This window comes from Nerophis lumbriciformis, linkage group LG09, assembly GCF_033978685.3.
Source record: "Nerophis lumbriciformis linkage group LG09, RoL_Nlum_v2.1, whole genome shotgun sequence".
Taxonomy (NCBI): domain Eukaryota; kingdom Metazoa; phylum Chordata; class Actinopteri; order Syngnathiformes; family Syngnathidae; genus Nerophis; species Nerophis lumbriciformis.
In genome coordinates, this window is record NC_084556.2 from 18,345,529 (window position 1) to 18,370,984 (window position 25,456).

Genomic DNA, 25,456 nt, shown 5'->3' on the forward strand with positions numbered 1-25,456 from the left:
AGCCTTCTTATCTTATTATAGTCCAAAACACTAAATATACACATTACAAGGGGTAAAGGTGTGAGATTTAATAATTGAGGTTTTTCATAATTTAACATATTTCTCTTTTATTATTACAAAAAATGAAATGTTCTGCGGTCGAAGAAAGTAAGGAAATTAATTAACATTGGCAAACATAAATATTATAACACACTAAGATGTTGCAAAACCACACAAATAACACAGTTGACTAAATCATTGAGGTGCAGGTGGAAGATCAGGCGGACATTTTAGTGTAGGCGCCGTTGTGACGACGACTGTTGAGACAGATTTAGGAGAAGCTGTCGCCATGTGCTGCGGGAGCTGCTGGGCCTGAACCGTCTGGATGCGAACCTGAATGAGAGATGGAGTTGTGGAGGCAAGGTCCAGTATTTGCTTAATGAATATTCATGAGATGCAAATTGCAATGTAAACCTGCGTGGCCTGTCCTTGCTGCTGCAGCTGCTGGAACTGCTGTGCCGTGACAAAGCTGACTGGTTTGTTCCCAGCGATCAGCTTGGTGCCTGCGGGCATGGTGGTCAGTATGATGTTCCTCCCCAGGCTGCTGATGCTGCACAGGAAAACAAAAGTGTAAGTATGCACCCCTGACTCAAAAAAACAATATTTTAAATACAGTGCAGACTTACTTTGTGTTGAGACTTCCCTTCACAATAGGAGTAGACACCACGCTTTTACTTTTCAGTGGTTGGTTGAGGACAGAAAGAGGAACTGTGATCCGTGCAGGTAACTTCCCCTATGACCAGGCCAAAACAAAGCCTTGTTCAAAGAAAATACTTGCTAAAGATCAAAATACATACTAATCTGATTCCTAAAGGATTTAGCTAGTGACCACTTCAAAGTGATTTGTCAATTGACCAATGTTATGCTGTTTACAAAAACAAGGTCTTAGTGAGGGTTTTTTTTTTTTTTTGCACTAGGGCTCCCTCTTCCATTGCAAAGTGGAATTACATTTAAAGCCAAGCCAATATAACTGGTACTGTATGTTATACCACATATATTTTAAAACAAACATCATTTTAGGCTGAACACTAAGATTTTATTTTTTACATCTTGGTCCACCAATATGTTTTAGCTTTGGATTGTGAGTGGGTTGCCATTGTGATGGCAAAGACTCAAGCCAGTGTAACAGTGGACATTTTTTAAAAGACAGTTAAAACACTTAAGTGTGTGTTCCATTAGCATTCCTGTAATGTTCCATTATCCCTGTTTATTATTCGATATATTTATTGTATTTTATTTGCAATGTTTCTGTTGCACCATGCTGTATGCTGATATTAGGTTGTACTCTTTGTATTTGAACTATGTCAAGCACATTGTGAGAAGTACTATATTAATACAATTTACTAACATCAAAATACATATTTTAATCATTTTAAGTTTAATGTTGCACTAACATAAAAATAATATCAAAGTAGTGTAGTTGTGTTAACATGTTGCTTATTTTCATATATGTATTCGGGTTAGGATTTTGTTGTAGCTGTGCATCCATCCATCCATTTTCTACCGCTTATTCCCTTCGGGGTCGCGGGGGGCGCTGGAGCCTATCTCAGCTACAATCGGGCGGAAGGCGGGGTACACCCTGGACAAGTCGCCACCTCATCACAGGGCCAACACAGATAGACAGACAACATTCACACTCACATTCACACACTAGAGCCAATTTAGTGTTGCCAATCAACCTATCTCCAGGTGCATGTCTTTGGAGGTGGGAGGAAGCCGGAGTACCCGGAGAGAACCCACGCAGTCACGAAGAGAACATGCAAACTCCACACAGAAAGATCCCGAGGCCGGGATTGAACTCACGACTACTCAGGCCTTCGTATTGTGAGGCAGACGCACTAACCCTTCTGCCACCGTGCTGCCCTGTAGCTGTGCATGAAGAAGTTTTAAATTTTGTATTGACAATAAAACATAAAAAAAAAAAAAAAAGTAATATATGATAAGGCATGTAATAAATCCTCTTACTGTTTGTGTGTTGACCATGGTGGCAGTGGCTGTTCCCAGCTTGAGAGGAGAGGAGGAGGCTCCGGAGGCTACCACGTTGGCGGCCATGGTCATGACGTTGGCACAGGTGGACACCGTGGGTAGCTTGCTGGCACTGGTGGATGCCAGCGTTAATGTCTGACCCTGCTTCTGTGGGATCACCCCAAGGCCCGGCATGATACGGATGGTGGTGCCGCTCTTGTCCGGGGAGGTGACGGTGGAGAAGGTGCGAGATTTCTGGTCCGCCATAGTGACGGCCAACGTGGGCATGAGACGTATGGCCGTGTCCCCTGCGGCTTTCAACAGGGTGGAAGCCATGGGTGTGGCTTTACTGCTGAGGGCCTCCCCCGTGCAGGATGCAGTAGCGGCGGAGGCGGACGGGTGTGGGGGTGTCACGTGAAGAGTGGCTGATATGCTCTTGTTGCCACCTGCTGCTGCGGTGCTTAGGAAATCAGGAGTCAGTTTGACTGTCGCGACTGGAGATTTGGTGAGAGTCGCCATCATATCCGGGGTGATTCGGAGGACAGTTTGACCTTTGGCGTCTGTGGTGATGGAGGAAGGTGGAAGACGCAAGACATCTTTACCCTGGATGCGGAGGTTTGTGGCGGTGAGTGGAATTCCTGCTGCTCCTTGAGTCTTCACTCCTAGCTGGCCTGTGATGGACATCTAGAATAAAACAATACCGGTACATGAAATATATCAGTACACCCACACTTTATATCCAATACGAGCACCTAGAAACTGTAAAAGACAGTAAAAAGAGATACTCAACCTTACTGGCCTATATATCACCTGCACCTGCATGAGGTTATTGTTATAAACATCCATCCTCCCTAAAATTATGTCTGCAAATATTCCCTCAAAACGCTGTCTTATAACAAAAATAAAACTCACTGGTACTTTAGAAATGATTGATTGCAGATTGCTTTCCACTGCTATAAAGAATCTTTTATGGTAACTTCAATTGAAAGTGGTTTGATGGCGCTATCTGCAGAGAGATGCAGCTATGAATCCAGCATAGGGCGCTGTTTCAAAAGTTAATTCATTTGAGATTTTTAAATAGGAAGATGATTTGACAAGACGTGTATGCAGGGTCAAATGGGACAGCAATAAATGAATAAATAAATCTTTAAAAAATTACTTGAATGTGTCAATTATGATTATAATTAAATACCGGTACATGAAAGTTTAAAATTACAATTAATGATTTAATAAATTATCATATTTACTAATGTGATTTCGTCCCTTGTAAGCGCTTCATTAATTTTTTTTATCTGAAACAATTAACTAAATAATGAAATCAATAATTAAATGATTAAATAAATGACTGTCATTTTACATTAAATTAATTGCATTAAATTAAAAACTGAATAAAACTATGTATTACATTTGAATTATATTTATTTGACACATTTAAGTAATTATTCAAAGATGTATTTATTCATGTAATTTAGCCCTCCATAGACATGATGGTGTGCAACTGCATATTTTGCTAGTACAATACTATATGCCTGTAATAGTTTTTTCATGTGTATAACTCAATTTCAAACATGTTTAATAAATGAGTGGGATATATTTGTAACTCCCCTAGTTAAGTCCCTGCTTCCCGTCCGCCTGGGACTCAAACCTGGGATCTTCCGGAATGAGAGTCGTGCGTGCTAGGCACCCAGGCCCAGCGAAAAGCCCAAGCTGTCATCACAGTGGCTGTACAGTTAGTGTCAAAATGGGATTTTTGTGGATGTGTCAATTATTTGTGTTTTTGACATTCACAAGGGCCTTGGAACTTAAGAGCCACACACAGCTGCAATCTACTGTACCGGTATTAGTATTGTGGTTCTAGTAGGCCTAGGCAATATGGCAAAAAACAAATAATCTGATCTTGATTAATATATTAAAGTCGAATCGTCCCATGAAGGATTATAGGGAGTACCATTGCATCCCTACTATTTACTACCACAGTTTTCGGTACGTTTTGGGGTAAAGAGAACAACTTTCTTTCCTCTGTTATTTAGTTTTTTTTGCTTCTCATCACAAACATTCTGCAGTAAACAAAGTATCAGTGGTGTACTGTATACTATAAGACTTTTATTTCAAGTAAAGATTTACTAAACAACACTTTGTCAATTATTTGTATTCTTTACCTTTTAACATCAGTGCTTCTCACCAGTGCTTTGGCAAACTGCAAGCGGTGACCCACATTGTGGAGTTTTTTTTAAACTCAAATACTGTAGCTTATATTTAATAAAAGTACATTAAAGTGCAGTTTGAATTTGAGGCACCGTTAAATAGTGTACCAACACTCAAAAACGATTCTGCCCCCACACATCTCCGAAGACAGCAAGAACTCGACTCAGTGAAAGAAACAACGTGAGTATGGCTTCCTGCTCTTCGTGCACCGTTCTCATGGATAGGTTGGCCCTATTAGAGGACTGTGTCCACAAACTACAGCAGAGTAATTTCGTAAGTTTGGACCCTGCAGACACATCTGCTAGCGTTAACTGTAGCGAGCTGACTAGCCCAGTTTGTAGCAGCCCTAAGCAGCCTACAAGAAACGGTGAACCGGTTGAGACGCATAATAGATTCAGCCTTTTAGCTAGTACCACACCCCAGTCTACCGGGCACCACACCTTAGTCATAGGGGACTCCATCACCCGCAACATACATCTTAGCAAACCAGCCATAATTAAGTGTAGTCCCGGGGCCAGAGCACCTGACATTGAAGCTAATTTTAGGGAGCTAACTTGCAACAGGCCTAGTAAACACGTACAACAGAATAATCGCTCCAATGACACTAGGATGAGACAGTCAGAGATTACAAAAAGAAACATAGCTAGGACTTGTAATCTCGCTAGAAAGATGTCCGGGCATCAAGTACTTACTTGTCTCTGGCACCCTGCCTGCGAGAGGCAATAATGCGAGGTATAGCAGATTAGTCTCGCTTAACCAGTGTCTGGCTAGTTTTTGTAGAGAACAGGGACTAACGTTTATTGATAATTGGCCCTCTTTCTGGGGCAAACCGGGTTGCTGATGAGAGACGGCTTTCACCCTGACGGGAAGGCGCCATCACTCTTAGCTAGAAACATAGATTACTGGTTAAGTCACACTTGACTAGCTACACTAGAGCAAGCTCAGACACAGGCAATTACAGTGTCTGTTAGTCCGGGTGAGGAGTCAGTTAAGCTAGAACTAACCAGCGCCAGGCTGGAAAATTCCTGCACACATAGCATTTCTCGTAGAATAATACATAACACATGTTTTTTCTGTAGTGACTGTGCCAGAGGTGAACATGCATTCTACTGAGGTGGCAAATTATGGCGCGTTCAATCTATTGCAGCACCAAGCACACAATCCGAAGATCCCCATCATATCAATTTCAAGATATGATCGAAATAATTTATTTTATTACACAAAATAAACGTAACCTTATTAATATCACTACTACGGATAACATTAACAAAAATTCCTCAAAACAGCCCACTACCTATCAGATCATTGTCTCCCAAAACGTTATTAGTTAATGAGGTCATTAGAGACAACAATCTTAACGTCATTGAGCTCAGCAAAACCTGGCTCAAATCATATGCATTTTTCCTGCTTCACGAGGCATCTCCTCCTAACTATACGAATGCACATATTGCCCGTCCCCTTAAACGGGGTCGCACTAATATACAATAAAAACATGATCGTTACCCCTAAACTAAATAATAAATATAAATCATATGAGGTGCTTACTATGAGTTCTGTCACACCACTACCTCTCTACCTGGCTGTTATCTACCGCTCCCCTGGGCTCTATTCTGACTTTATCAGTGAATTTTCAGAGTTTGTCGCTGAGCTAGTGACACACGCAGATAACAATTATAATGGGGGATTTTAATATCCATATGAATACCCCGTCAGACCCTCTGGCGTGGCGCTCCAGACTATAATTGATAGCTGTGGTCTTACACAAATAATAAATGAACCCACGCATCGCAAAGGTAATACGATAGATCTAGATCTAGTCCTTGTCCGGGGTGTCACCACCTCCAAAGTTATGATACTTCCGTACACTAAAGTAATGTCCGATCATTATCCTATAAAACTCGAAGTTTTGACTCATTGTCAACAAGCTACTAATAACCTTCTGCTTTAGCAGGCGCAACATTAATGCTGTCACAACTATGACTCTTGCTGGCCTACTGCCTTCAGTAATGGCGCCATTCCTAAATTATGTGGGCTCTATCGATAACCTCACTCACAACTTTAACGATGCCCTGCGCGACACCATTGATAGTATAGCACCGCTAAAGCTAAAAAAGGCCCCTAAAAGGCGTACCACCTGGTTTACAGAAGAAACTAGAGCTCTTAAACTATCATGTAAAAAGCTGGAACGCAAATGGCGTGCGACTAAACTTGAGGTTTTCCATCAAGCATGGAGTGACAGTTTACTAACTTATAAACTCATGCTTACCTTGGCTAAAGCTAATTACTACTCCAATCTCCTCCGTCTCAATAAAAACGATCCTAAATATTTGTTCAGTACAGTAGCATCGCTAACACAACAAGGGACTCCTCCCAGTAGCTCCACCCACTTGGCAGATGACTATGAATTTCTTTAATAAGAAAATGTAACTCATTAGAAAGGAGATTAAAGGCAACGCGTCCCAGCCTTCCAAAATAGTCTCTCTCTTCTTGATGAAATAACATTAGAGGAACTCCTGCGACGTGTAAATGGGACCAAAACAACATGTTTACTTGACCCACATCTTGGGAAACTTATCAAAGAGCTGTTTGTAATATTAGGCCCATCAGTACTAAATATAAAACATATCACTTTCCTGTGGCACTGTTCCCCTAGAACAGGGGTTCTTAACCTGGGTTCGATCGAACCCTAGGGGTTCGGTGAGTCTGCTTCGGGTTCGGCGGAGCCTCCGCCGTGGAGGTCTTTAGTCACTAACACATTCCGTCAGTGCCTGCAAATTTGCTTCCGAGGCATGATTACTGGTAAACTGCAGCAGATAGTGAAACTTAAGTCTGTCACTGAAGTTGCTGCTGCTTCTCAATGTTGTGTTTCAACTTATATGCTAGGGTTAGTCATATTTCTTTACACAGTATACCCAAACACAGACATACGATCACGGTCAATAAAGGTGGATTGTTGCAGGATATGACTTTGCTACTGTTTACTGATGCGGTATCTTCTAACAGACATTTCCGCCATGTTTGATCGAGGTGTAAATGCAAACAGCTGATCACCGTGATCCTACTCAAATTAATCAATCATCGATCACATAGGGTTTCTAATCATTGGGTTGGCTTATATTGCAACATAAGAACATTAAAATATGTGTAAAATAAATATATGTCTATAAGATGGCCACATCTGTAAGATACACCCACAACAATTAACATATTGTTAAATAAATCTCCAAGTGGCAGTTAACTTGTGTACCTGTTTGAGGTTTGGGTTGGATATTCCTTGCAGCACAGCAGGCGTTGTTGTTGGGTTGCTGCCAGGTGACTCAGCCTGAGGTCTGGCCACAGTTACCGTGGAAACAGACAGGGTGTTCGGCATCTGTACTGGAGTACCAGGCTGGCCCCTCAGAGGCACCGACACCATTGCCTATTGTTACATGACACACACATGGTGGTAATTATATATTTGGTATATGTTTCAGGCAATTAAAAACTAATTTGTTCTTTTACCTGTGAGATGCCTTTGGCCGCCAATGACACCGGCATCCTGATCTGATGAGGGCTCTGATGGACCAACGCAGCCTGCTGACTTCCTGCTGGAGAGCCCAGTCCAGGTTGAGCAGAGACCACCCTCACCTGGGGGAGGGAGCCTGCTGCCAGGTGACTCACTAGTCTCGCCGCGTGTTGGGAAGTGACAGGCTGTGGTGCAGCTGGAGCAGCCTGACTGGTGGGTATGATGGAACCCAGCTGAGGCAAGGATGGCTGCGACATGAGGAGGACGCTGGAAAAGATGGATTTCAAGGTAACTGAATGAAAATGAGTGTGTGATGAGAAGAATGAAAACGAACCCTGTGCTAGTTTTGATTGCATCAGGGACTGCAGTTTTTGTTGGTGTGGTGGCTGCACAGGGTAAAGGCGACTTTGGGGTGCCCAGTGTGTTTGAAGTAGGCGTAGAAGGGGTTGGGGACAAGTGTCCAGAACCTATATCCTGTCCTGCTTCCAAACATCCAGATGTTTTACTAACTCCATCTTTGCTTGCAGATTTCTGACAGTAGAGGACACATATTTGCAATGACTTCCAAATAGGAAAATTAATAAATGAGAGGCTAGTTGTCTCACGGGCTTAGATGCAGGTTTAGGCTTCTGCTGCAGAGCCTTTCTTGCTTTTGCAGCAGCAGCTTGAGCTTGGTGGATCCTTTCTGGGTGGTTTAGAAGACAACCATTAACAGCACAACAAATTATTGCAACATCTACGGCGACTTAATTATGTCGTTTTGTATGATATGGTTTGCAGTGGTGTCATAGTGAGATCCTACACTGAGTAAAAGCTCCAATTAATGTGTCTATTCAATTAAGTACAAAGTCTCCCCTTATCGTCTACAATTGCAAATAACTGTAGTCTCTACTTAACACCATTGTCAAACATTGGCATTGACAGCTTTGGCTGTAGACAACCTCCTAATCTATTTGTTTTAACTTCACAAGGTCTCAGTAGCTAATAATACGTCTCTCATAGCATCAGGTAGAGCTGTGGTGTTCGTGAACGAATCAAGTCTTTTGAACGTCTCTTTTAATTGAATGATGACAATTGATTTGCAGTTGCGAGCCGTTCGTTTAGAAGATTTTTTTTTGTATGCACATGCCGATTCAGCGCCAACAAATTCCCATGCTGCATGTGTGCCACCTGTCATGCACATGCATGTACCAATGAGTCAGTCAAAGGAAATGTAGCAGCATTTGGATTCACTTTTCTGGTTCATTGTTCCAACGTGGATATGTAAAGTAATTTAGGTGTACACACACCAGGTAGGATAGTACAATTTTGTATTCACATTTTGAATTATGTCCAGATTTTTAATCTCGTTTTATTTATACTTTTTTCTTATTTATGTGTATTTTTTCTGTAATGTTACAATGTTTTTGTGCTATTAAGTTGTTTTTTTGTTCGCTTTTTTTTTAAGAAAATTCAAAATAGTGATGTCACTGTCAAAGCATGGGGATATGGTACCACCTTATTGAGTGTTTACATTGAAAACACAACTATATATAGTCAATATGCATCATAACAAAAACAATAATACTGGGAAAAAATGGATAGATGTTCCAACTCATATCGACTACTATACACAAGTTATGGAGATGATATCGGTAGAAAAACTACATTAAGATTAGATAATGAGTCATATCTTAAATTATGGCATCCATTATACGGTATTTGTTTTAAGAGTTTAGGAGTAGTATAGTAATCTTTCTTTCTTGTGGTGAATAATGGCCACAGTTCGGTTGTCACGTTTATGAGATGCAATGCAAGTGTAAGTCACAGTGACTGTTTTTTTAATATTGGCGGTGATGGAAATAAGTTCTAATAAAAATTATTAAAATTGTTTAAATTTTTTGTTGTTGATGTTGTATATTGTTTTTAAATCACTATTTTTGATACCGTTGCCATTATAAATGTTTTGTTTACCTTTTTTTTAGTATTGTATTTAATAATATTGTAATAATATATCTGCTCAATTGCAACGTAAAATTCTATCCTAAGTATTTTAAGATGGGATTGGGTTGGAGTTGCTCTAATTTATTTTATTAGATAGATTAACAGTGTGTCATTTTTGTAAATTAAAATAAATGCCGCCTTCTGCCCGAAAGCAGCTGAGATAAGCTCCAGCACCCCCGCGACCCTGAAAGGGACAAGCGGTAGAAAAATGGATGGATGGATGGATTGAAAATAAATAAGTGTATCACTAAGATTTCAAAATAATTACCACAAATTAATCAATATTGGTATGAATTTAAATAATTATAAACTAATACTACTTCTTAATACTACTACCAGTCATTGTTTTATTGACTAATAAAAAAATGAAAGAAGAACCAAAACAAGCTTGTCTTTTGAACGGCTCCTCAAGATCTGACTCCCTTTAAAGAGTCATAAATCCCGTCTCTAGCTTCAATTAGTAAGGAGAATCCTTATTTTTTAAATAAAGTGTGTGTTTTGTCGCGTACCAAACTCTTCTTGACTGCGACTGCGATGAAGATAGATCCACAGTTTGCGTCCGATGTCGTACTTGACACAGGGATCTTTCTCATAGTGTAATCTATCCAACGCCCCGCTGACAACTGTGTTCACCTTCATGGCATAAGAAAAAGCCTGTTTATCGCCATGTCATGAAAAGACAAAGTGGTACGCCTTTCTGACCTGTGCACTTGTGACGTCAGGGGCAAGAAACTGCGAGTCCTTGAGCAGTTCACAGATCTCAGCACGAGTTCCTTCTCCATTGGGTAGCCGGGCTGCTGCGTCCCGCACTACAAAACGGGAAAAGAGGGTTGCTTGAAACGCACTCTTGAAGCCATAACATGGAGAATCTCTGACCTAGAGAAAGGATGGTGACATAAGGCGGGCGGTTTGAGCGGAGCAGAGTGTGCTCCCGGGCTTTGTTGAGCGACATCTCCTTATCGAACACTCCCTTAACAGGACCCACCACTGATTCGAAGCCATGCATCCGAAACGTGAAAGCTTTGTGGGGTTGATTGTATCTCTGCTGCTCCTAATCAACACAAATCAAAGAAATGTTAGCTTGTTTGTAAACAAACACCAAAAATACAAGGCACATGAAATAGCAAAAGCTACCTGAATTTGGAACAGCTGTCTCTCATCTCCTGTGCTGGGTCTCACCACATAATCAGTAGACCTGTTGATAAAATATGTACGCTCTTAATATATTTTTGCAATATTTTGCATTTGCATAGATTGAGACTTACACTCGTGGCATTGGGGGCGTCATCTCAAAGGGTTCTTCACTTTCTGTCTGTGGGCGGAAAAGATGCCGTTTAAAAAAACAATAATATGCAACAACAGTTATTGTACATGTATTATCATCTCTGTATTTAAGGATGAGCGATATGGCCATCACAATATATTCTTTGGTATGTAAATGATCATAGAAGCATTTCAAAACGGGTTACACAGGCTCCTAATTATTATTAAATTGACATATGCAGTAACATTGCGTCATTTCCAGTTGTATCATGTTAAAACTGTTATTAATCTACTTGCTAATTTACTGTTGCAACATGTTTTTATCTACCCTTACGTAATATGTATTCTTCTGTAACCGAGTAGTTAAAGGAGCAATATTGGCTATACATTTTGAAAATCATTAAATGATTTTTGATCACAATTATAATCAGACAAAAGCACAGGATGGCGGTGTAACAATATCAATTTTTTAAATTATTTCCTACTATAGTTGGGTTTCATTTGACGCCATATCCGTTTTCTTCTTCGCGGCTTAATTCACACGATGGTCAAACAATTTGAATGTAGCATTAAAACAAGTGAGAGTGAGTGTAGAGTTTAAGCAGAAAATGCTATATTGCTGTTCTGTTCTTGGGTGTTCCAGTCATTCAAATAAAGAGATAAAGAGATTTCATAGAGTCTCGAAAGAAGTGGTTCATAAAGGTAATAAAGTCAGGGGAAAAACGAAAGTTTGTTGAAGGAAATAGCTCTTAAAATGATCACTTTCATGATGTTGTGGAATAAAACTGGACCATGCTGGTGTCTACAGCATTGACTTTGTAAAATGTTTGTTTAAACATATGATTTATTTGAGAAACTTTCTGTGATCAAGTTTATTCTGTACTACATTAGTAGTGTTTGAGAGCAGAATTACACGTAAAGAAAGGACAAAAGATCACATTGTGTTCTTTTGTGGTTGCTATGCCTAAATATAACTAAGAACTCCATCCATCCATTTTCTACCGCTTATTCCCTTCGGGGTCGCGGGGGGCGCTGGAGCCTATCTCAGCTACAATCGGGCGGAAGGCGGTGTACACCTTGGACAAGTCGCCACCTCATCGCAGGGCCAACACAGATAGACCGACAACATTCACACTCACATTCACACACTAGGGCCAATTTAGTGTTGCCAATCAACCTATCCCCAGGGCATGTTTTTGGCGGTGGGAGGAAGCCGGAGTGCCCGCAGGGAACCCACGCAGTCACGGAGAGAACATGCAAACTCCACACAGAAAGATCCCGAGCCCGGGATTGAACACAGGACTACTCAGGACCTTCGTATTGTGAGGTACATGCACTAACCCCTGTTTTCCACCGTGCTGCCCGTTGGCACGTTGTGTAAATCGTAAATAAAAACAGAATACAATGATTTGCAAATGTTTTTCAACTTATATTCAATTGAATAAACTGCAAAGACAAGATATTTAATGTTCGAACTGAGAAACCTTATTTTTTTTGTGTGCAAATAATCCTAAACTTAGAATTTTATGGCAGCAACACATTGCAAAAAAGTTGGCACATGGGCATTTTTATCACTGTGTTACATGGCCTTTCCTTTTAACAACACTCAGTAAACGTTTGGGAACTGAGACGACCAATTTTTTAAGCATTTCAGGTGAAATTCTTTCCCATTCTTGCTTGATGTACAGCTTAAGTTGTTCAACAGTCTGGCGTCTCCATTGTCGTATTTTAGGCTTTATAATGCGCCACACATTTTTAATGGGAGACAGGTCTGGACCACAGGCAGGCCAGTCTAGTACCCGCACTCTTTTACTATGATGCCACGCTGTTGTAACACATGGCTTGGCATTATCTTGTTTTCAGCATTAATGGTGCCTTCACAGATGTGTAGGTTATCCATGCCTTGGGCCTAACACACCCCCATACCAACACAGATGCTGGCGTTTGAACTTTGTGCCTAGAACAATCAGGATGATTCTTTTCCTCTTTGTTCCGGAGGACACAACGTCCACAGTTTCCAAAAACAATTTGAAATGTGGACTCGTCAGACCACAGAACACTTTTCCACTTTGCATCAGTCCATCTTAGATGAGCTCGGGTACAGCGAAGCAGGTGGCGTTTCTGGGTGTTGTTGATGAATGGCCTTTGCTTTGCATACTAAAGTTTTAACTTGCACTTACAGATGTAGCGACGAACTGTAGTTACTGACAGTGGTTTTCTGAAGTGTTCCTGAGCCCATGTGGTGATATCCTTTACACACTGATGTTGATTTTTGATGCAATACCGCCTGAGGGATCGAAGGTCACGGGCATTCAATGTTGGTATTCGGCCTTGCAGTGATTTCTCCAGATTCTCTGAACCTTTTGATGATATTACGGACCGTAGATGGTGAAATCCCTAAATTCCTTGCAATAGCTCGTTGAGAAATATTGTTCTTAAACCGTGTAACAATTTGCTCACGCATTTGTTGACAAAGTGGTAACCCTCGCCCAATCCTTGTTTGGGAATGACTGAGCATTTCATGGAAGCTGCTTTTATAACCAATCATGGCATCCACCTGTTCCCAATGAGCCTGTTCACCTGTGGGATTTTCCAAATAAGTGTTTGATGAGCATTCCTCAACTTTCTCAGTCATTTTTGCCACTTGTGCCAGCTTTTTTGAAACATGTTGCAGTCATCAAATTCCAAATGAGCTAATATTTGCAAAAAATAACAAAGTTTTCCAGTTCAAACGTTAAGAAGTATCTTGTCTTTGCAGTCTATTCGATTGAATATAGGTTGAAAAGGATTAGCAAATCATTGTATTCTGTTTTTATTTACGATTTACACAACGTGCCAACTTCACTGGTTTTGGGGTTTGTACATCAACAATATGATTTTCCTGAGCAGCTAGAAAGAACAGATAAAAAAAAAAAAACTTTTTTTTAAAGTTGATTTTTGAATCGATTAAGAATTGTTACAAATAAAAATCACTATTCATTTGAAAATCAATTTTTTTTGACACCCCTAATGACGATAATATTAAAAACTAGCGGACAAATTTATATCATTTATATTGTCTTAATTGTGCAACCATATGTGTTTTTATGAAATACCTTGACAACAAAATCTTTGGAGTCCAACCACAGTTGACAAAGTGCAATGAGGTCCTTCTCTGTATCGTGGGTGGGGCCTAAAAAAAGTCCCATTATCATCATGGACGTGTATCACAGCATCAATTTATAAATCCATCTTACCGATCCACTTCCACTGCTGTGTTTCATCAACAAATTCCACAAATGGCAAGAAGCCACTTGGAAGAGCCATTACACCTTCTGAAAAATATAGTAGAGAATGAAAGATTAGATTTTGTAAACAGTAGGTATTTTTCCACCATGTTGTATAATTAATTTTAACTCAGCATGGTTATTTCTACAAGTCTACACACCTTTGGTCTCGCCTGCAAGAAACTGCAGCGCATGGAGGACCAATTCTGACCAGCAGGAGGCAGAAGAAAACCAAACGTTCAGCGCACTGGCAGGCGACAACTGCCACATTTGAACTTTCTCCTCCAACTGAGCACAGATCAACACACAAGCTTGGGGTTTAACTCACCGACTAACATGCATGTGAGCAGAATATATCATAGATTGTACCACTGAAGTGCTGGTGAGATGCTCCGCCCTCAAGATGGTCTCCAACAAGCTGAAGAAGCTGATAGCAAGTTCTTCAACGACTACCGGGCTGCTTTGAGGCTCCTCCAGAATCCTGCAAGAATGGCGGTTACTTTGCAGAATTGTGACGTCCAACAGAATCAGCTCTTTTCTAAACATACTCCTCCTTGATGTTGGCCAGTGGTGTAGATGGAGTGTCTGTCAGGGAGTTGATGTTTGCCAGGGGGACTGACGGGGTTTCCGAAGCGAGAGCATCACAAGGGTCCTCTAATTCCACTTTTACTGTCTTCATTTTCTTCTTCCTTCTCTCCTCTTTGATCTTTTTCTTGGGTAGGGACAGCTCAAAGAGTGCTGGTGAAAAAATGTAGTTGAGTTATTATTAGTTATATTACTATACAAGCTGTACACTGACTACTCTAAATCCATGTTTAATTTCTATAGCAGTGTCCCTTGTAGGGTTGCCTGGATACCAATATTTTGTACCGTTACCAAAATGTATGTTGATACTTTTTGATACTTTTCAAAATAAAAGGGGCCAAACAAAACTTCATTATTGGCTTCATCTGAACAGAAAATCTTACGATACACTGAATATATGTTTCTTATTGCACTCACAGAACAATTTACAATTTTCCATATTACATATAGCCTGCTAGAATCTAGGATTAGATTAGAATAGAAAGCTTTAATGTTGCTGTAGTAATTGCTTCATGATTTATGGTTGCCAATTTTGATCTGTGCTTCAAGAAAAATCATTCATAAATACTAAAAACAATACTAGTGCTAAAACTATACAGATAAGACATGTAGCAGGTAAAACCACATTGTTAAAGATAAAACACAAATTGTAGGAATTTGTTACAAAATTCAGTCCATTCACTTGCATTAGTTTACGCTACGTGAGCGGTTTTGACTGCGATAATACTGTAATTGGCAAAAATCTGTGTGCGCGTCTACGTATATACATAGTTAATTACATTACCTGTCATTCTTTAAACTCTGTGTGCAGGTCTTGATGTTTATTTAAATGTTTACCTAAGTTTGAAGCAAAGATTGTAATACTTTATTGCAACCTTCGGCAAGGCATGTTCTAAAGCAGCACTTGCAGCTTTTTTTTTTTTTTTTTGTCCTGTCCAGCTACTCAGGCCAGTCATATTGTAGATGTCCATATCGGCTGTACATATTTACTTTACAAAAAAGTGTGGGATACTTCTCTTGTTGTCTTATTTGTATTTGACTTTATTAAATGGATTTAGATTATTATTTGGCGCAGCTGGGCCGGAGCCGGAGTGGATAAGGTATACACAGACACACATATATAATATATATATAATATATAACCTTAACCTTACACACACACACATACATACATACATACATACATACATATATATATATATATATATATATATATATATATATTTAATATACACACACACATGTATGTGTGTGTGTGTATATATATGTATTATATATATATATATATATATATATATATATATACATACATACATATATATATATAATATACACACACACACACACACTTACACACACCCACAAATGTGTATATACTCTAACCGCCCACTAAGAACCAGCCGATCACCTCCCCTGTCCCCCCACAGGTCCTGCCGCGTACCCCCCGCCCCCAGGGACAACCCCCGACAAGCCCGCCCCCAGACGACTGCAGCACTGCTCTTACGTGTTTAAAGCGTCATCTTTATCGTTAGTTTTGAAGCCCAAATACCTCTCTATAATGTGCTTCACGTACCCTCCTTATTAACAAGTAGAATTAGAGGGATTTTTTTTGTGCCATTTTTCCTCTTCACATTATTTCTGCTTTTATGCACTCTGTGTCCATACTGACACAGCAACGTCACTCCCGCACGGCAGCATGCAGGTGAAAAACAAAATACCTGTATTTTTCAATGGCAGTATAGTACCGTTTTTAAATTCATTAGTACCGTGGTACTTTAATAGTACCGGTATACTGTACAACCTTGAAATGATAACTGCTGAATCTCACATTCTCACTTTTGTGCGATACTGTGTTGGAATAAATTGACTCACGCAACGCTGCTTTGCGACCAATATTGGCCCTGGAGAGGATGTCACTGAGATGGATGTCTGAGGTCATCAAGTCAGGATGGTCCTAAAGAGAGGAATCATCGGTGAGTAACTGATCACCACACCTAGGGTTGGCCGATAAAACGATACAGATACATATTGCAAAATAACTTTTCCTGGACAGTATTCATTTTTCAACGTTCTTTAGACGTAAGATGACTGCAGCACGAAGGTAATATATAGCCAAGATGAGAAGAGGTCTCACTCTGTTATGAGACTTGGCCGAACGAAGTGTGTGATAGTAGCTTAAAATAGTGGGGATAGGACAAATTATATCCACCAAAAAGCGCAAAATGTTCATAATAATTAAAAAAACGTGTCAGAAGGGAGTTTATGCGCTCTATAAGTATAAATGTTGTCTTGTTTTTAGCGTGGAGTAGACGGTCGTTCTTTTATTTTAGCATAACTTTCCTCTATTTATTTCGCAATTTATGGAGAAATGGCGTCGCATTCGGATATGTTTTGCCCAACATATCATCTGTGCATCAATATAATGATACATTACTAGAGGTATGCCGATTGATCAGTCACTAATTAGTATTGGCCGATCCCACACGTGGATGATTGGTATCGGAATCAGATCGTAGCATCCCTATATATTACATGTACAATGTGTGTATACCATATTCAAAATCAGTTTTCTGTCAAGCATACTTGTTTTGTTGCCAATGCAAACTGCAATAATATCTAGAAGCAGTTTAATTAAGTCCGCTCTGAATGCTGCTTGAGTGATTGTTTGAGTTGGTGTTTAGTCTCCAACCGGGCGTGACATCTTGAGCAATAAAGGTATCGAAATATGGCACCGTTTGATTTTACGTGAATCAATACCCGGTAGAACTGAAGGAATTTGGTCTGTGCCTATAAAAGTACTGACTTTAGTACACATTCCTAATTTGAATAGATTGAAACTATTATTGGGGCGAAGCAATAAGTATAAAGATACTGTAAGTGGAGCCTGTTATCTAAAATGGTAGTAAATCTGTCATGAACAGCCCCTGACAAAAAATACAGAATTTAATTAAAATAACCTTCTGATGTCGTCTCATCTCACTTATTAGTATTGTAACATCTGAACATGACAAAACATATTTATATTGGTTTTAAACATATCGATATTGACCGATATGTAAAAAATATTGTGCTCTAACCAAATGTACTTTATTCCGAGACATTTCTTACCAGTTGTCGCTTTCTTTTATCCCGATGGTTTTGGAGCATGACCTTCAAGTCCTGTTCTCCAAGCTGGATTTTTTCTGTACAAAATAACACTTTTTTTCAAGAAAATATGCCAGGAGAGTGAATGGCTATTACAACCAAATTACCTGTAGTCTTCATGTCTTGGGTGGACAGACTGGGCAGAACTCTGAGTGAGACACTGGGTGTCGGAGAGGAGGGGGATTGTGGAGCCGGTGTCCACAGGGATAGATCTACAATATTAGCACGGGCATTAAAATAGTAACAATGTAGGTAAGTAGAGTAAGGCTGCTCAGCTTGTAAAGTCTTGTAACAGAAAGGTATCAAAAGAAAAAATGAATAAAACAGACTGACCGTCTTCGTCAGATGAAGCATTGCTGTCGCCGCACTCCGTTTTAACCTCCTTTAAAATGCGTCTCAGTCTTCTTTTAACCTTTTGCTCACGTATTTCAGCGTGAGTCCTTGTCTGTTGCTTCCTTTTCGGCGGAAAGTCCAGACCGTTGTGAACTGCAAAATCTAGCAACTCCTACAGCATGAAGACATATATTACAACCATCTGAGGGGTAGGATTGTGGTTATTATTCTGCAACCAATCACCTTTCGGGACACGAGGATTTGTTTCAGCAGTCGGTGGTAGTATTGCTGGAGAGAGTACAACCGTCGTCTTTGCTGAGACTTGGCACACAACTGTCTGTACTTGACGACTTCAGGGTTGAAGTAGCCATCTAGATTTGTTTAGATAATGAGAAAATAGAAAAACATCACTAATATTTTAGATTAGAGAGTTGATTGATTAGATTGTTAAATACCTCTGAAAAGTTTCTGTGCGAGATGAAGGGGATTTCCAAAATGAAAGTTTCTGTTGTTGAACAGGTCATTGATGGTGCTTTCCTGCTCGGTGTTGTTGTTGTCAGGAAACTGGGGCAAAAACTGACGGAGGTGTTGCTTCTGGGACTCTGAAAGCACTTCAGTCCATGTGCTCCCACTCACCACAGAGAAGAATATTTCAGGCTGATGAGAAACATTGGTAGATACATTTTAACAACAAATCCATTGTCCTATGAAGAGTTGAATTGCACATCACTCACGTCTTCCAGTAGTTCCTCCGGGAGGCTGACCCTGCAGTTACCCAGCATGCACTCCTCAGTGATCTGACCGTTTTCTTCCTCTTTAAGGTCAAGAGGGTCAGTGAGGATGTGAGTGAGGACGTCCATTCTCCTCCACTGCTGTTGACACACCATAATAACCCACATCAAATGTAATTAACAATGCACAATGACACCGGGTTGTAAACAAACTCTATGCCACGATCACAAATGCGCATAGCTTTTAAAAGGTTACCCAACAGCAACCATCGTGCTTTTACTTCTAAACAAGGGCGCTTGTTTGTAGCATAAAAGTTAGCACTCACAGGCACTTAGCATGTCCTGCTACTTCGTAATGTATTGTATAAAGCCTTATATTTCGCCTCAAATATATTAAACGTGCGCTGTTGGAACGTTTGCATATTTACAAGTGTGTGACTTGATTTTTACTTGTTAAAACCTTCTAAAGTCAGCGCTTACCTTTGTTTTGAGATACTGTAGGGGGGCGGGGGGCTGTTTTAACGACGTACCGTTTTCTTCTTCTATTGTTACAGGATGTAACTGAATGACGCTCTCAGTTTGCTGTCGCGCTCTACAGGCAGTGAGGTGAACTACGGCGATACATCATCGAACTACTGCATCTTATTAAGTTGTCGTAGCAACTAAATTGCATTTTAATGTCGCTCGAATAGAGCTAAATATTTTGTTAAAATTGTTTATCAAGACGTTACCAGGAAGGAAAATTACTTTACTTTTGACTGGATGCCGGTAATCTAGTGTATAAACTAATGTTAGCTTTAATGCTACATGCTAGTATTGTACCTATTGTATAGCTTAAAAATATACAATATTTCTTTATTAACAATTCCTAAATGTCTCTGAAATTTTAAAACAGACACTTGATCACAGACAACATAAACAGAGTTAATGTATTTTTGTGTATAGTATGTTGTTTATTAAAAGTACCTATACTTTAAGCTGTTTGTCAGGTCAGTGTAAGTTTATTTATTTTCCTCTTAATTTCTGTAAAACAAAATGTGAAAAGTATACTATTAAATTAATCACAATAACAGTAATAGTTATATTAATATTGATAATAAGTAGTACAAATACAATCATATATATCATTTATATATAATATATACCAATACCAATACTTCCCTTCAGATTTCAAAGCAATTTGAATCGAACCCTTTTTGAAACAATCAAAAGGTGAAAGAAAACTTTTGTACAGCCGCCTGATCCAGTCACTCCTCCTCGCCATTATGCAGTTATGAAGGAGAATGACAGTCAGTCAATCCCCCAAGCCATCACAAGAGTCCTAGAGAGAGAACGGGTTAGAGAGAAAGAGAGAGAACGGGTTAGAGAGAAAGAGAGAGAGAGAGAGAGTGAGGGGCTGGAACCCCCATTGGCCTCTACAAACCCTTCAGCAACATTTCCCCTTTCCTTGCAGTCACCAGGGGGACCAAGAAGCACATTTCTCTCAGCCAAGGTGGTGTTTTTAATGCCTCAGCAGAATGGCAGAAGGTGCAGACGGCGAGGAAGAGATTCAGTTCTTGCGAACAGTAAGTGATGCTGTATTTCTCTACAATACATGGAGAATGACATTTAAAAACATATAAACACATTCTCTATTCTACAACAATAAACCACAGAATCATACCCAGTCTCACTTATTTTGGTCTGTTCGCAATGGCGACATTTGGATTGACAAGAACAGTTGGCTGGTTTTGTAGGCATTGTTATCTATTTATATCATTGTGGATACTTGATATTATTCTGGTTTATCACCGAGACAACATGTTCTTTTAAGCATCAACACACAAACAAAGTGTGCATACTAACTGGATATAAGTATTGACATGACACATTGAGGTATCCTGTTTTAGAGGCCAAACTTTGAATGAGTGCAAAGAACGTGGCTTACTATACTTGGGCTTTTAACAAGAATCTGATGTTTTTTTTCAATTGTTTTGGTGCACAATTTATAGGATTGACTCTAGAAAAGTATCATGTTAGAACAGAAGCAACTAACATATCTGTTTAGATTTGGATTAATTGCAGTATGTTGTGCCCAATTACCAACTAACAATTGAAAAGTAAGCGTGATCTTTGCTCCAATTCTGGACTAAAAATATATCTACGTCTGTACATTCACCTCCTTTTGTTGTTGTTTTGTGTGGATGAAGGTCATCATCATCCTGTTCTCTTGCAGTTCTATGTGCAAAACCAATAAAAACACCTCATATTTGAGCCGGTTGAATTAGGATGGTAAATTGGATTAATGTTCCAGTTGCTATTGTGACGCAGCCTGAGTCAAAAGCATGCTAACAATGCTTCATAAAGTGTGTGTCTGTTGCTGAGATCTATATATACTGTGTGAGGATTAACAGCCCCAAAGCCAGGCCCATTTCAGCACCTGCTTTCATGATTCCTTGTGGGAATTGGGCTGCTGATGATGTTCGATATTGCACAAAAACATTACCAAGTCCTCTACACATACGCAAACAGAACTTTACTTGTTAATGCTTTAAAGCAATACTCCTCTGGAGGTGTCATAATAACAGCTGTCCTTGTGTGTGTAGGTCAGGCAGTCCGTCAGCCTGGCATAACTGTACACACATTAATTTAGAGTCATAACGTCATAGAAACTTAACACGCACGTCTGTCATTTAGTGGATTTGGTGTGCCAGCAGCACTGCAGACACATCTATGATGTCTGATAGTTATTGTCAATTACAGTAATAGCAATGCCACTTTAATCATGTGGCCATTTAATAAGCTATCATGCTAAATGGTCGGTCTCTTTATTTACCCAATGGCCTTATTTACTCATCTCACCTTATTGTAATAACATTTCTGGGTTACTTTTTCATTACATACAATGCTAGTGCATGAGCACCAATGTACATTTACACAGCTACGTGTTGCCAGGCAGATTTCATATAAATGGTATTCTGCAGTGCTGGTCACATCTATTATACATGTAACATATAATTTATGGTAAATATATATATCCATATACTCAAAGTGTGTTTTAAGCGCTTAACAATTTATTTTACATTATTTATAGTTACCGTACATTGACAGCAAAGTCAGGAGATTGAGCGTTACAAATCCTTCTAAGTTCTAAAAATATGCATGTTAGGTTAATTCAGTGTTTCTCAGTTAAAAAGAAACCATTTGTGTGTCCCCCATTGACTCTACGCAGCAAAAATTGTTATAAGCACACCTATGCATAAGATTGTATACTCATTAACATTAAAACAACAAACAAGAAATACATACAGATCAACTTACTACAAAGAATAACCTTATTGGTCTATAACAGTAAAGATTTGAAGTGCATCATCAATTTGCATGAAAAAAAAAGAAATTGTTTTAAACAGAAACATTTTTTGAGCGACTTTAGTCATTTGATACTGGAAAATAAAATATAATGAACTCAATAAATAATACATTCAAATTGATCAGAAACATTAACTCATTAGATCGATATACCAAAAACATGTGTGCCATTTTTATTTTTTTTAATCAAAATGAGGATGGATTAATAGCTACAATGAGCACGCACCCCACCCCCCTACCCCAGAGGTGCCTGCCCCACTATTTGAGAAGCACTGGGTTAATTGGAGACTCTAAATCAGGGCTATTCAAGTAAATTGATTCAGGAGCTACATTTCCAGAAAGCCAAGGGCGTTTGATTTTTATTTTGTCAAAGTTACAGAAGCGCTCCGCTGTTTTTAAGGAAATTCTGCAATAAAGCTAGTCAAAGATTATCTCTCTGACATAACTCTTGTGTTTTAAAAAATCTGCTTTAAAAATGTGAGTTACAAGTTTTTTTTAACTGAACTTGTGAGCAACAACTTCAATAGCCCAAATGATGAAAATGACAGGACCTAAAATAGAACCTTGAGGAACACCCCTAGTATAACCAAAGAAGTTGAACAAATGTCCACTGACTACATCTGAAGTAAACAAGCTACAGCAACACCTTAGTTGCATAAATCACATTTCAAAAAGGAGAGGACTGGGGACTGTACTTTTTATTTTTATTTTTGCCTATTGTTCACAATAATGATTAAAGTTATGACAATGGATGTTATTTTTTTAATGCATTCTAAATATTAAATAAATGCGATCAAAAGTCTGCTTACGGGAGCCGCTAAATTCTGCCTATAAAACCCTTAAAAGCATCCAAACACCTCCATTAGGGTTTTATATTCATGATGTAAGTATATATGTAATGTGGTAACGGGCACATTTATGATAACATTTAATATTTACGTTTTTTGATCATTTGAGTTTAAAAAACGCATCTCAACGTTTGCTTTTTTTTTCTTCATTACTGATTATTACTTACTGCAGACTTCATGAGAGCCAACAAACATTATAAAACATCGCTTACTGTGCAAGGTCTTCTGTCATTAGGATGCAGACTGCTGGCATGTTCATATATTCCCATTTAAATGAAAAATGTCTCATAATCCCCACAAAGAAACGGGTTAAGGGGCGGGACAAAGCGTCTTTTCGTGTCACTCTGGCCATTTTCGGGTCATAAATGGCTGTCGAAGTGTACCAACTTGTCGCAATGTGTCCTCAGCCATCTACTTTCCAGGTGAGATGCATAGTTTATGATTTACAATACATTTCCAAGGAGCAGGGAAGTGAGGAAACAGCAGACCACTCAATGATGTAAACATAGGGACACACATAGGTATATATACAGTACAGGCCAAAAGTTCGGACACACCTTCTAATTTCAATGTGTTTTCTTTATTTTCATGACTATTTACATTGTAAATTGTCACTGAAGGCATCAAAACTAGGACACCTGTGAAGTGAAAACCATTTCAGGTTACTACTTCTTGAAGCTCATCGAGAGAATGCCAAGAGTGTGCAAAGCAGTAATCAGAGCAAAGGGTGGCTATTTTGAAGAAACTAGAATATTAAACATGTTTTCACTTATTTCACCTTTTTTGTCAAGTACATAACTCCACATGTGTTCATTCTTAGTTTTGATGCCTTCAGTGACAATCTACAATGTAAATTCATGAAAATAAAGAACACGCATTGAAAGAAGAGAAGGTGTGTCCAAACCTTTGGCCTGTACTGTATATATATATATATATATATATATATATATATATATATATATATATATATATATAGATAGAGATGAAATAGTCTTGTGATTTTTTTTCCCCACACATACATATATTGCGCTCTACTACGGTATCGAGCACTATTTTTTGGATAACCTTATTAAGACATATATATATATATATATATATATATATATATATATATATATATATATATATATATATATATATATATATATACTATAAATAGTTTGTCTTCATTAGCGCTTATAATAACAATATTACTAATACTTGGTTAATATTCAAGTCACAAAATGTATGAGTATTGTTGGCGCTTTTTGAATGGTTATTTATTGGATTTTTATGGGCGAAATAGAGGACCTTCAATTGGCGTCGATGTAAGCACACTTTTGTTTAAGTTTCTGCAATATTTAGAATGCATTAAAAAAAAAATCTGTCATCGTGTCTTTCATAATGATTGTACATGATAGGCAACATTTAAAAAAAAGAGCAGTTCCCCTTCAAAGGGGTGCCTTGAAGATCACAAGTATGGACCCCAGTGATCTATGTTTGCTAATTAGGTTAAAATGTCAATGCAACGATCTGCCAATGGGTTTACAGTGGCCCAAGTTGCTCAATACAATAGGAGCACTCTAGTGTTTTGAAATTTGCAGCAAAACGTTCAAAGTTTTAAACTGAACCAGGGATCCGGGGTGGGGGTCATTCCAAGGCCGGATTTAGTCACAGGGCTGCCAGTTGAATAGTGCTGCTCTAAATTGTCCACAGTCTGAATGTTTTTTCCCCCCAAGTCAGCTGGGATAGGCTCCAGCTTACCTGTGTCCTTAATGAGGACAACAGTCCAGAAAAATCGATAGATTAAATATATTTGTGATTAATTCTCAAACTGTGGCACTACTTCATCTAGTTATACACAAGAACCACGTAAAAAGTTAAATTATCTTAGTAGTATTTACATAAATTATGTCAAGTCAAAAATTAATTTATATTAATTTTCCCTGTGCTGAAATATTATTCTTTAACTCTCCTCATACACCTCAAACCAATCATTCTTGTGTACAAACCCCGTTTTCATATGAGTTGGGAAATTGTGTTAGATGTAAATATAAACGGAATACAATGATTTGCAAATCCTTTTCAACCCATATTCACATATTCAGTTGAATGCACTACAAAGATAAGATATTTGATGTTCAAACTCATAAACTTTTTTTTTTTTTTGCAAATAATAATTAACTTAGAATTTCATGGCTGCAACACGTGCCAAAGTAGTTGGGAAAGGGCATGTTCACCACTGTTACTTTTAACAACACT

General features: G+C 38.9%; 2 protein-coding genes across 2 annotated transcripts in view; one reads left to right on the top strand and one right to left on the bottom strand.

Moving 5' to 3' along the window:
• Window positions 1–82: 82 nt before the first annotated feature.
• nfrkb (nuclear factor related to kappaB binding protein) lies at window positions 83–19,477 on the bottom strand. Its single transcript, XM_061962425.2, has 25 exons — window positions 19,023–19,477; window positions 18,744–18,945; window positions 18,532–18,659; window positions 18,289–18,460; window positions 18,063–18,167; window positions 17,920–17,993; window positions 16,684–16,765; window positions 14,775–14,964; window positions 14,596–14,707; window positions 14,388–14,514; window positions 14,197–14,274; window positions 14,056–14,132; window positions 10,963–11,009; window positions 10,832–10,892; window positions 10,574–10,748; window positions 10,400–10,506; window positions 10,207–10,330; window positions 8,320–8,399; window positions 8,049–8,245; window positions 7,711–7,981; window positions 7,457–7,627; window positions 2,005–2,688; window positions 666–772; window positions 454–589; window positions 83–372 (listed from the first exon to the last, which is right to left on the bottom strand). The coding sequence occupies exons 1-25, from the start codon at window positions 19,185–19,187 to the stop codon at window positions 235–237; spliced, it is 3,810 nt and encodes a 1,269-aa protein (XP_061818409.1). The 5' UTR covers window positions 19,188–19,477; the 3' UTR covers window positions 83–234.
• An 864-nt stretch (window positions 19,478–20,341) lies between these two features.
• Window positions 20,342–25,456, top strand: part of LOC133607620 (ryanodine receptor 1-like) — a 68,048-nt gene continuing 62,933 nt past the window's right edge. The window contains exon 1 of the mRNA XM_061962428.2: window positions 20,342–20,584. Coding sequence (XP_061818412.1) covers window positions 20,537–20,584 — 48 coding nt within the window. The 5' untranslated portion in view covers window positions 20,342–20,536. The remainder of the gene's footprint in view (window positions 20,585–25,456) is intronic.